General features: G+C 39.1%; 1 protein-coding gene across 1 annotated transcript in view; it reads right to left on the bottom strand.

The window, feature by feature from the left end:
• Positions 1–1,007: 1,007 nt before the first annotated feature.
• The window catches only part of OTC (ornithine transcarbamylase), a 29,056-nt gene continuing 17,227 nt past the window's right edge, over positions 1,008–12,836 (bottom strand). The window contains exons 6-10 of the mRNA XM_027741876.2: positions 5,959–6,081; positions 5,228–5,281; positions 4,973–5,122; positions 3,800–3,937; positions 1,008–1,793 (exon numbers count right to left, since the gene is read on the bottom strand). Of these exons, the coding sequence (XP_027597677.1) occupies positions 1,734–1,793; positions 3,800–3,937; positions 4,973–5,122; positions 5,228–5,281; positions 5,959–6,081 (525 nt within the window). The 3' untranslated portion in view covers positions 1,008–1,733. The remainder of the gene's footprint in view (positions 1,794–3,799; positions 3,938–4,972; positions 5,123–5,227; positions 5,282–5,958; positions 6,082–12,836) is intronic.

Raw genomic sequence — 12,836 nt, 5'->3', positions numbered from 1 at the left:
ACAAAAAGAGCCATCAATAACCAAGATGCACATTAGCTCTAATCAGAGCACAGGGAAGCAAAAGAGGAGCAGGAGATTGTTAAATTGTTCACCATGAAACATTTAACAGTAGAGCTTCGTTATTATAAATCTGCCTGACTTCACTGATAGTACATCAATCAACACAATAAAACTGATATTAATGTGTTTTTTATGAAAGGACTAGCAAAGTGAGTTGTCTTACTCTCAGACAACACTGAAATCAGGTCAATAAGGATATCTACAATTCTAAGCACTTGAACAGCTCCAAAAGGACCAACCATACTTTTACTTATCTTGCTGAACTGGAACCTAATTCAGAAAGCAGAACCTACTACTACCAGAAATATACAGTATTCTATGCATTTTCCTCCACATACTGAACTGGGAAGCAAAACATTGATTTCTAGCACATACCTTATTCCAACATCACTGATGCATCCAGATGCCTGCTGCAGTGTAAATGTTCACTGAATTATTGAAACCCTTGTAATGTTGTAAAGGAAAATGTTAATCTTAACAAGACCAACACAAATGCCTGCAAACCCAAGAAATCAATTGTAAATAGATAGGTAGAAAAAAATGTGTCTTTATTTTCATTTCAGTGATCTGTGTGGCCCTGCAGTGAACTCTAATTTTGAAAGGAATTAAATAACGTTTTGCAGCTGGTCAGAAAACACAAATCCATTTCCAGAATTTTTGAAATATCGCAAATGTTGTCCTGGTATTACAGTGAGAAAAAAGCCAACATATTTTTGAAATTATTTAGAAAAAAGAAAGGTATTTTCTAATAGTACTCAAAGCTTTACCTGAAATATTAAATGCACATACTCAGCCATCACAAAACCTACAAATATCATGAATCTGTTTATTACTGAGAAGGATTATCTGAAATGTACACTGTCTTACAGTGCCAGACAAAATGCAGTAAATTCTTTCTGCAAGGGAGCTGCATAAGTTTCATCATGTGGTGCCCCTCATGTCTGCTTAGGAAAAAAAAAAAAAGGAAATAGAAAATTTGCTTCTTTAGGCAGAATTTTGTTTAGGGAATGAGAGTCTAGGGCAGATAGGCAAAGATTGAACCAGTTCCTTCCAGCCATCTATCTCTGCTGTATCCAACTCTGGAAACTGCTGTATTCCAACTCTACAGCAATATCCCCCTGTGCCAGCCCACAGGAATGTCATGGAGGAAGATAATACTCCCAAGGTCTCTATATTTTTGGTGTCAAACAGAAGTGGGGTTTAGAGGTTGGCTGGAGGACAGAAACAGGAGCCAGGGTGCCCAGGAAACCAAAGCAAACTGAAGCATTGCTTCTCCTGCACACTTCCCAAAATAGGCAATGAAAGGCACAGGTTTGGGGAGAAGTTTATGTCTGTCATATCACACCACACAAGTTCAAACACAGCTACGTGTAAACTGTGCCATGCCTATGCTGCCGGTAGACCCAAGCATTAAGGTACAACCTTGGAATGTTTTCCGTGATGACGATCACTAGGACAGCCAGCTTGGAGCATCCAGGTGAAAAGCAGCTTCTGAAATGGTGTCTGTTGTCTTGAACATTCTCACGAATGTAATGCAACGTTATACATCAAACTATGTGGTTTTATTAAAATATCATTGATTGCCTTGATCCTTTCTGAAGAAGATCTACGTGTTTGAGGACCAAAATATTCTGCCAGTGAGGATTATTTTTCTCCTGGTAGGAATCCAAGTATCAAAATGTAGGTTTTTGTAGCTGTGGTGAGTAATCTGTCAGCAGGGAAACCATGACAGCCTAGAGGAGGAAGAAAAGAAAAAATCCAATCACGTTGGAAACAGATACTCCATAAAATAAATAAGGGGAAATATTTTCCAGCTCTGAAACCTTGTGTTGAAAATTATTGTCCTGACAAAAACTGCACACTTAGATTTATTTGCTAGAATTTCTGATGATGAATCAGGAAAGAACTGAAAATCAGTTCAGATGCTAGGTATTGTAGCTGACAGATTTTCTCAGTGCGCATGAAATATATTAATGGACAGCTTAGGAGCAATTCAGACAGGCATTTAGATCAAATGCTGAGGTTCTTTTTGTCATGTTGTGTTGTATTCTCAGTTAGTTCTAGGAGATGCTGTAGGTACCCAGACATCACATGGGCTTGCTTGTGGATTTCAACAGAGCTTCCATTAGCATCAATGAGAGCCTCATTAGAATAAGGACTTTGAAATTTATCCTGGTTTAGCTATACTTTCTGTGGCAAGACATGGAAAATCCTTGCTGAGGTTGATTGTGTGTCATCTACCCCTCCTGAGCTCCCTGTCCAGCCTTGGGTTTGGCTGTGGAATGAGAGTAATGGGAATGTCAGCTAAGTGAAACATGGTGTTGCAGCAGCTCTGCTGCCCATCCCACACCTGTGTACATAACAAGCCCCGTGCTTGCTTAGCTTTGACAAGGTATTACCTGGTTCACACTGTTGTGATTTCACAGCAGTGTCTGACTGCAGATTGTTATTTTGGCCCAGAACTGGATTTGTGAGTGTTCTCCAGGGGTTGTGATCTTGTTGCCTGTCCTGCCTTTCCCTTCAGCACTGCTCAGTGTGACAGGGCATCCCAGGCCCACTGAGGTGACTGAATATACAGCTGTGCAGCCCCTCAGTGCTGACCATGTCACAGCTGCGCTCAGCCCTGCTTGGATCTACAGCCAAGCAAATAATTTATTCTTCAGTTTGCTCTCTGAGCTGAAAGTGGTAGAAAATACAATATAAAGAAGACCCATACATTCATTATTTTTATAGCTTGGGAAAAATACAGAGATGACATTTTTCTTACGCCCACAAAAAGAGTGCATCTGGAACTTAAAGTAAAGGCTTCTTTTTCTTTTTTAAAAAAATAATATTTAAAGCAATTAGAAACATTGTAAAATAAAAATGAAAAAATATGAGCATTTTGTTGAATTTTGAGACCAAAGATATGAATTTAACACTAATTTGCTAGTAATTTTAATCATGTCCAAAATCTGAGTTTTTAGTAAACACAATGCTCAACCTGTTATTTCTTCCCTTGTAGCATATCTAGAATTCATCTCAGAGCTATGACAACGACATTTCTGGGGTTTTTTTCCCCTCTGAAAGTTTTCACTATCTTTTGTCAACATGATGGTTCTAAAGCCAAAAATAAATTACAGGCTACTGAGATCTGGCAGTAATTTTATGAAATTCTAGGAATGCTGACAGGGGAGTTATGGTTTATGTTAATTGCCAAGTGTCCTCTCATGGTTCCCATGGATTACACAGTATTACCCACACTATAACTTTTCAGGGTCTTTCAAACATATGCTCTTCCAGCACTTTCTCAGGGAAAGTTCCCATTGGTGTCAGCAGCAGTTTTTCCTGAGAGAAAATAACTAGCTTTTAAGTATATGGGAAACTAGTTTCTAAGGCCAGTCCCTGGGACCTCAGCATTTAACATGTTTTAAAATCGACCATTTGAGTTGGCAGTTAGAGTAAATCCAGTGATTTAAATACCAAAACATTACAGTTTATACTGTAGATTTCACTTAGTGGTAAAAGCTGGGTCAAGCAACAGCAGATCATTATTAAAATAGGTCACGTTTGTGTCCAGAAGTATTTGTGCTACAGATATATATGTTGCCTATAGTCCAAATTGTCATGTCCTCTGGGGTACATTTGAAACATAACTTTTAACAGTTACTATTCATCAAGGAATCAAGCTGAATTTAAGCCTGTAAAGCAAGGTAGAACAGAAGCTGACCCTCCAACTACTGATATCTTCTGTTTTTACCATAATTGTCCATTTTCTGTTTTCAGCCTCCTGGAAAACCAATGACCGTGGGGAATAAAATACTTCATCATCAACTTCTTCAGGTTTTCTGGGTAAACAATGTAAAAAAGTCCAGTTGGAAGCAGCAGATTTTGCAGTCTGTAGATGAAAAAGCATATAAAAATAAAGATATATGTGAGGACATGAATAAAATCTTTAACAAGTAAAAAGGTTAAATTTTGTATTAACTCCCACTCTGGTTATTTGGATGATGAACTAAGAAGAATTCCACAGACTTCGAAAGAATTCCTCATTTGTGAATAAGATGGGAATATGTCCATTCAAGTTGGTAAGAGTTCAATACTAGCTTGACATAAGTCCGATATTCACTCTTATTTCTTTGGCTTTAGAAGGGGAGTAAAAACTCTGGTGATCTAGAGGATCAATAGAGTGCAATCTTTTTTGAATGCCATACAGTAATATAACACTATCTATAATTGCAACAAGAACATACTAAACAATGATTTAAAAGGCTGTATATTTTTTCATTTTATATTATCACTCATTATATATTGATCTAATGCCAAGGAAAAATGAATTAAATTTTAGGCCAGAGACATGTCCATCAACAGCATTTAGTGAACTTATGTTAAAGTGCAGACACTTAAACAAGTGATTTTATCAGGAAGGAAAATGTCCTTTTTATCTTGGACGATTAGTAGGTTATGATTTTCTCTAACTGATTTTGTGCTGACAAACATTTCAACTAGATGAATTTAAAGATACATATTTAATATATATATATATTTAATGATTTATTCATTGACAGATATAGACAAATGCTATCCAGGCATTTAAGAGTTAATCTGTAAGCTTCTCATTCTAAATAAAATATAAAGGATCATTTCTGGTAACAAAGAGGAGATGCAAAATTAGAAACAGTTTTTAGGCCATAAAGAAATAAAGGATTAGCTCTGCTGCACATGTTCTGGAGCTAGGTCTCATTGGGAAGCTCTGAAAGAGGCCAGGCCTTGTGAAGTGTATAAGATAACTCAAACTTTGTTATCCTTGTGAGTTTTTTAAGCTGGAGGGAGGCCACACTCAAAAAAATACCAAACTCATTCTTTGTTGATGTTGATTCTTATAAATGCAAACTGTAAAAACATAAACAAGAACCTAAATCTCAACTTTTACCTGCATTGTAATTTGATAACCTTGAAAGGCCTTTAGTCTTTCTTTCTTTTCCTCTTCTTGTCCCATACTTATCCATGTGTCTGTAACTAAGACATTAGCACTGTCTGCAGCTTCTAAAGGATCTGTTGTCAGAAGAAACTTGGTACCATACTAATGTGAATAAAATAAAGAAGATCAGCAAGACAAGGAACTTCATTTTTAAAGAAAATAAACTCTATTCAAATGATTCTACTAGGTTATTTTTTAGGTTCCTACCTCTTCAGAGTATTGTTCAGTTATTTTAGTTATTCTGAGGTCTGGTTCAAAGCCCTGCCAAAAGAGATAACATACCATGGAACATGTAGAAGATCTTTACTGCTTATTAATGCTGGTTAGAAAAATACTGATCAAACCATTTGCCATGGGAAAAAGAATGTATTTCAGAGCTGTAAAACTTGGGGAAATTATGTTGGTTTTGTTGAAAGTTTATTTTGGAGATAAAGTGGTGGAAAGTGTTCTGACAAGGTAAGAAAAATGTATTTTACTAGTTACAGAATGAAATAATTATACATAATTTAATTTTTTGTACTAAACTGAGTATTTGTTTTGTGTTTTATATTGTATTACAATGCAATACTCTAAGACACTACACCATCCATCTGAACCAAGCAAGATGCAACACTCCCACCAATCTGAAACAAGTTTCAATTTTCTGGGGGAGGACAGAGGGCACTGGATGACTTTGTAACACTTTATCAGATGGAATTTTAATTCATCATTGTTTATGCTGCTGTCATGAATTCCCCTCAGCCTTTCTGAAGTTGGACTTTGTAGAACTAATCCTGCTTTGCATCAAAATAACTGGATCAGGATTTTGAACCTTGGTTCTGAAAATTGGCACTCAAAACAGGTGCAAGCATCACCAGCTGAGGCTCTTGGCAAACACCTGAGTGGCCGAGACAAGAATGGGCAAAGTTTGCCTTCCTGCCTCCATGTGTAGGACTTACCTTGGGAGTGGCAATACTCAGGTGCATTCCCAGCTTTGCAGCACTTGTCATGATGGAGTGGAGGACATTGTTTCCATCCCCAATCCAGGTGATAGTGAGTCCATTCAGCCCACCATAGTGCTCCTGCCAAAGGAATCAGAAGCTCTGGGGTTATGTTCCAGATGAGCTCAGCAAGATGATGGGTGAGAGGGATTGATCAGACAGGTCTGGTGCAAAGGCAGCTGGCTACCTTCAAATGCTACCTGCATGGAACAATACCTGGAGTTTACTGCACCTACAGGATGGTCAGGGAGGGAAAGCCCCCCATGTTTTACAGGAAGGTCCAAGTGTGGCAGCTTCCTCCAGTACTGGGAGCTGGAACAGGCTCCCCAGGGAAGCGATCACAGCACCCAGCCTGACAGAGTTCAAGAAGCATTTGGATGATACTCTCAGGCACATGGTGTGACTCTTGGGGATGGTCCTGTACAGGGCCAGGAGTTGGACTCAGTGACTCTTTTGGATCCCTTCCAGCTTGGCATATTGTGTAATTCTGTGACATGTTGGCACGTATGCCACACAATGAGGGCCAGGCTGAGAGATACAGCACCACACACGCAGTAACTTTAACACCAAAGCTGTACTGCCATTTTTGGTGCTAATAAACATCAGTGAGTGGTGGACATTCCTAATTTAAAGATAGCCCTAATGCCTAGAATAGAACTCCTTCCACCTTTCCTCCAGACTGTACAAATATCCCTATTCAGGTTTGCTCTGGCTTGGTTGTCTCTACACGATGTTCTCCGTGGCCATGGCAGTGGCCTTGCCCTTGGAGTGCATTTTCACCATCACAGCTGCACAGGACAGAAAAGAGCAGCACTCTGAAAGCAGCTGTGCCACTCATGGCCTGCAGGGTTTGTTCTCCACTGTAAAGCCAAAGAGGGCAGGGTTTTGTTTATAAGTGTGGATTGCCCAAACTTGAAACACCATTACAGAATTAACTATAGCTTTACCTGATGGCCATTACAGCCTGTTCATGTGCAGTTACTCTGACCCTCAAGTCCAACAGATAAGGCTTAAGGAGGAACAAGAATAACAGGAGTTTTGTGTTCCAGAGCAGGACAATTCGAGACTCTTTAACAAGCTTTGTTTTAAGTATGCATGTTTATAGGAACTTAAGTTGATATCAAAAGGTTTGTGAAGATATAATCAAGTACTTCTATGTGCCTGCTCTGTATAACTCTACCTCATGGCTTGAAGGACTTTCTGGAGAGCCTTTTATTCTTAGTTCAAAACTGGGCCGTGCTACAATTGCATTGTAGTAGCTGGATGCCAGACAGTGTTTCAACACTTTGTGTGACATGATTCAATGCTTGTCAGAGAGGATAAGCATCCACATTGTAGAGCGGTACTAACTGGCAACCTTGCAGGAGTTGCAGAAAAGATGCCAAAAGACTGAACAGGAAGAGGGCGGGGACTACCCCCTCCTCTCCTGGCAGCAGCTTCTCCTAAACAAATAGTTGTGAAGTCACTCCAGAACAAAGTTCTTGGCATTTCTGCCAGGGACCACAATTTTGAATCAAAAATACTAGTACTTGAGATACTGAATTATACTAAAACACAGTAAAAATCTAAACCTAGTAGAGTCCTAAGCTGACTAGGTTTAAGGGTTAAAACTACAGTATTGCAAAACTATCACTTTTTCAGTTGAAGTTTCTTAGCAGCAGACTCATTGGCAAAGGTTTGATGCAAGGGCACTTACAGGAGAACAAATCAGAACTTTGTGAACATGGAAGTTATTTCAGTATAATGGTTCTTCATGTCTCTAAGGATCTTTCAAAGTCCTTCCACATCTCCTAGCAATGGTACTCCTAGGAGAAGGTCAAACTGAAGCATTTATTTAAGGTGTTGTTTCAATTTAGGGCTCAGTGATAGCTGAGAATGAACCCACAGCCAGGAGCAAATGAGACAGTCCTGAGTTCTTTTCATCTTACTGTTTAAAAATAGACATCACAGCCTGTAATGCTCAAAGTATTGACTAGAGTCACAAATATACTGCTATGTTAAACAACTTCCACCTTATTGCCAGCTGCTACTCTGCATTAAAAAGAGCACAGTGCATGCTAAATACTTTTCTCTGTTTTCCCAAGCTACTAGCTGTTACAGATAAAATATGAAGTACTGGAGACGTCTGTATAATGATCCTTGATATACATTGCAAATTGCAAAGTCACATCTGCGGTGATTACTGTGTAGAGTGGACATAGCTGAACTGATCTTAATGAAGATGTTTTGCTAATGGCTGGAGCCACATACAAGGCAGAGTCAAGCTGTGTGTGTGTGCTAGCAGAGCCTATTTTATATCCTGTGCTTTGTGCCCTGGTGCACTGCTGCCGTAACTCAAACCTCTTTATCTAAGAGAAGCTCACTGTGACTGTACTGCTTATATGCACACATCCTCAGATTCCATGAAAGATGAGATAACTGTGTTGGTCAGAAACAGAAAGCTTTGAGGCAATAAAAAACTATATGAGACATACTTCACCCCCCACCCCCCCCCCATTTTATGGTATGTTCTTATAAAACCACACAGATAAAATCCTGCTAAAAGTGTTTTACCATGGTGGTAACACTCTAGGTTAAATCAGAACCTTTACAACACCTGCTGCTCACCAAAGCCTCTGAAGATATTTTCCCCCTTGTACCTCTTCCCAGTTTTTCTGAACTCTGTTATGTTGATGTAGGCTTTATACCTGTTTGGGTGTTCTGCAGTTTCTCTTTACACTTGGAACATGACTTCAAAATATTTACACTCCTTGTAAAGCCACAAAAACTTTAACATGTTTAGAAAGCCTAGAGTCCTTCTCCCTTATGGATGCTTCTTTGGCCAAATAGTGATTGCCACTTAATTGCCATAAAACATGGCTTTGCTATTCTCATGAAAAATCCCTGCTAAATGATTAATGCTGATTTTACATTCAGCTTTCTCATCCTCATGTTGTTTTTACAATATTTCATTCTGTTCTTATCCATGGGTGCAGTGTATCAGTGTATTGAACCCTAGGAAAAAGTAAGCATGCTCAGTGTTTTGGCGCTGCTGTATTTATGGAGAAGACTGGGTTAACTAATTAGGGACATTTGTGTCTGTCTCTACCTGGACTTGCTTCCAGTGAGGCTGAAACTCTGACACCATTATAGATTAATTCTGAATTGTTTGACCACAACTGTCATAACAGCCCTCAATTAAAACAAGCTTTTGAATAATGAATCAATAATCTGTCAAATTTTAAAATGGAAAGCTAGGGACTAATCAAAGCTTTAGCCCTTTGGCATACAGTGCAATCCAGCAAAGGAGAAACTGAGCAAACTTGGATCTACTGGCTCTCAAACTGCTTAAGGCAGATGCTAGGCCAGTTATCTTTCATAATCCCACACTGGTTTTTGTCATGGTTGTTGAAACAGTATATACTAGAGGGTCATTCCAAATCTTAGTTGGGATTTCTAATTGTTAGAATAATAATGATGATGATGGTGATGAATTTGAAGACTACAGTAATTTGAGGTCTTTGGGTCACACATTGAGGAGAAGTTGAGAATATATGGCAGCTCTCTTTAAGCTAGGTACCACTATTTTGTTATGCTGTTTAAAAAGAAGGCTCTGATGCATTTCTTATGCCAACCATTGCTTTCTGAAAAAGCAAATTCCCTCCAGACCAGTGACATAAAAAGCTAGTGGCATATGGATCCACTTTAATTATCAGTCTGGCCATCCTGCAGTCAGCTACAAGTCAGCTGATTTGGCCAGTGACATTAATATCAATTGAATCGATGTCAATACACAGCCTGTGTCTGGAATATAAATTGTGTGATGCTGCCCTCCAGCCAAGCTGAGCAGAGCAGAAGTTGTGAGCCACAGCTTCTGCCTGGGACACTAAGTGGAATCAGCACGTGGCTGTTACATGTCTTCAGCGCAAGCAGAGAAGTTAAGTCCTCACTGTGTGCACACTACCAGCACACAAACTCATAGCCTTTAAAGGCCAAGTCCCCAAACACTCAAAATTATGTTGTTTACATGTTTACAGACATTTTTAGTGGGATTTAACTCAAAAGCAGACTCAGTTCAACAGAACTTTTAAGAAAAAAGGTGGTATATAGATAAGAAAAACATTTCTCTTGGCATAATAGGGGGTTTTAACCCAGACCACAGTATTAAAGGGCAGAGCCAGATTATAAATCAAACATGTGAGGGGCTCCAGGTTGCTCAGGAGGAAGGCACTGGGAAGAGGATGTTGAACCTGAGCAATCTCACCCAGTATTCATGACAGGAGCACACTCTACGATCTGAAAAGAACACCCTGAATACAGAATGAAAATTGACAGCCCTGAAAATAAACCAGCTGCATTGTTTGGGGAATGCAGTGGACTATACTAAAATAACCACACTAAAATGCACTTATGAAAAGGGAATCAGAAGCTGTAAGCAAGAAAATATTTTGACACAAAAAACCAGGCAATTATGCAGTTTCAGACCAAAGAAAAAGCGCTTGAAGAGGATTCAAGAAGGCACAAGACAGGTATTATGGTACAGAAAATGGAAGAATAAAAATGTGCTAAGCATGAAGAGGGCCAGAGTGTATGTACTGCTCCATTTGTAAATGCATCAGAAACAAAAAGAAAAGAAAAAAAAGTACATTTTGGTTATTTAGTGACAGCAGGGAGGAGCAGGAAAATATTTACGGGGATAAAAAAGAGACATTTGTTTAAGAGAAATAAGCTGCACAAAATCTGTAATTACATTTAAATATAAGGCTACCAGTCTGTGCCCCTATTGTCATGTATAAATCAAATAAATTGCTTTTGCATTGCAGGGAAGCAGTCCAAGTGTTATATATGGACTTCCAACTCACTTAGAGAAGCAGTGGGACTATTCCACATCCCTGTATTAATCTTCTTGCAGGCAGTACTTGGATAACATCTTGCTGAAAATCCCACAAGAAGTTCGATAGTGGTAAGTAGCAACTAGACCCTATGGTTCACATCTCTTCAAGTGTTAATCTTACTTCTGTGACCTAGTAAAGTTCCTCATACGATTAAAATGCTGGTTTAGTACATGCCACTGACTGTAAGACCAGTCTTTTCCACCTTGCTGTACAGTGGAAGGAGGAAAACAGGGAGTAGACCGGCAGGTCAGGAAGGGAAAGCACAGGCAGTGCCAACACACACACTGAACTGCTGAGACCTCCCCCCGCCTGCCCCTCTCTCCTCTTAAAAAAACAAGAATGGAAAGTGTGTCAGCAACCAGCAGAGCAGCATGCCCTTGGCAAAGAGGGGCAACCACCTAGTTGCCCTCTAAAGATCTCCTGACAAACTCTGGGCTGAGGAGCATGACAGAGAGAACCAGAGAGAAATGGGCAGAGTTGGAGGAAACACTGCTCTGCTTATCAGGCTGACTGTGAAAGTGCTGCAAATTTAAAAAAAAACTTTCATGACTGTCCAAGGGCTATGCACCTGCTGTTGCTGCTGCTCAGGTATTCAAACCAAGGAAGAGTCCAGGCTGCGGGCTCATGTGCACCTGGAGCTTCCCCCATGGCTGCCCCATACAAGGACACAGTGGAGGAGGAGCAGAGGGTGAGTACAGGGTATGTATTCATTCCACTGCTCTCCATAGGTTTCCCTCTAAGATTGGTGGAAAAAGAGCTGCATCTCTAGAAGCTGATTGAGATGCTCAGTGGTCTCCCTTCATTGACTGGAGATGGAGTAGAGGACAACAGTGCTCTGAACCTGGGTGCTGTAATCTCTGGCCTGGATAAAACCAGGTTTGGGGGCAGAGATACCCATATTTGTGTAGACTGTGAGTCACAGATTATTCCTGAAGCCTGTTATTCACAAGTGATATAATGCTACTTAATAAGGTGTTTGCAAGACAGAACACATTGCAAAACAGAACCATAAGATTCTCCTGGTTTACAGATGCACACAGTGTTTAGAATGAAATGATGACATTCTCATCACAACTTATTGTGTTATGTAATTTGAACACTGAGTCTGGTTCAATGTGATTTCACAAATCTCCCTTATCCTGGGGCATGAGAAGCATCTTAGTCTGAAGCTCACCAATTTTTGCTGACCTCTTCACCTTGAGTATTAAAATTTTACAAAAAATAATGATAATTAAAATTAGAAAAAAGTAATTTTCACTAAACACACAAGTCTTTCAGTATTTAAAATTTAAAGCATAAATAATTTAATATTACTCTCACTAGATCTTTCCCACTTAATGAATGTCCCATAGCAAAGTCTCTGACAGTTGAGAAACAGCCAAATGAATCAAGAAATTATTCTACCCTCCCATTTTCAAGCAGTGTGATTTTTATTCATTCAGAAAGTAAACAAGGTCAGAGGAGTTCATCATAGTTGTCAACCAACACTGCAGTATAATAATAATAATCTTTTTTATAAGCCAGATCCTCAACTGATTGTAAAACCACATAGTCCTTCTGTTCACAGATAAACATCTGGTATTCTATGTGCAAAATGTTATCCTGCTGTCAAAGCAACTATTGCATTAGATAAAACTACAAAATAAAATCTTTTTTAACAGCTCTTTGATGTGAACAAAGTTTAAATTGGTTCAAGTGCCAGAACACTAAGATTTTACATTTGTAGCAATAATTGACTTTTCAAAACAAATTTGTTCAACCAATCTCCTAATATATGGATACTGATTCTTTTTAAACTGTTCATAGATTAGTGAGGAATCAAGAATGAACTAGTGAGGTTTTTTAAGTCAGTGGAAAAACTTCCACTGGCTTTGGCTAAGCCAACTTCTCACCTTTATCTTAATATGTAAAGCTCCCCGCACATTTTTCGTGTATGTGGAATTGCAGCCTAATTCCAATGAA

This window comes from Pipra filicauda, unplaced genomic scaffold (genome assembly GCF_003945595.2).
Source record: "Pipra filicauda isolate LSUMZ 115617 unplaced genomic scaffold, ASM394559v2 scaffold18_size4552066_pilon, whole genome shotgun sequence".
Lineage (NCBI taxonomy): Eukaryota > Metazoa > Chordata > Aves > Passeriformes > Pipridae > Pipra > Pipra filicauda.
Note: the sequence above shows the minus strand (reverse complement) of the source record. Positions and strands in the feature narration are given on the sequence as shown.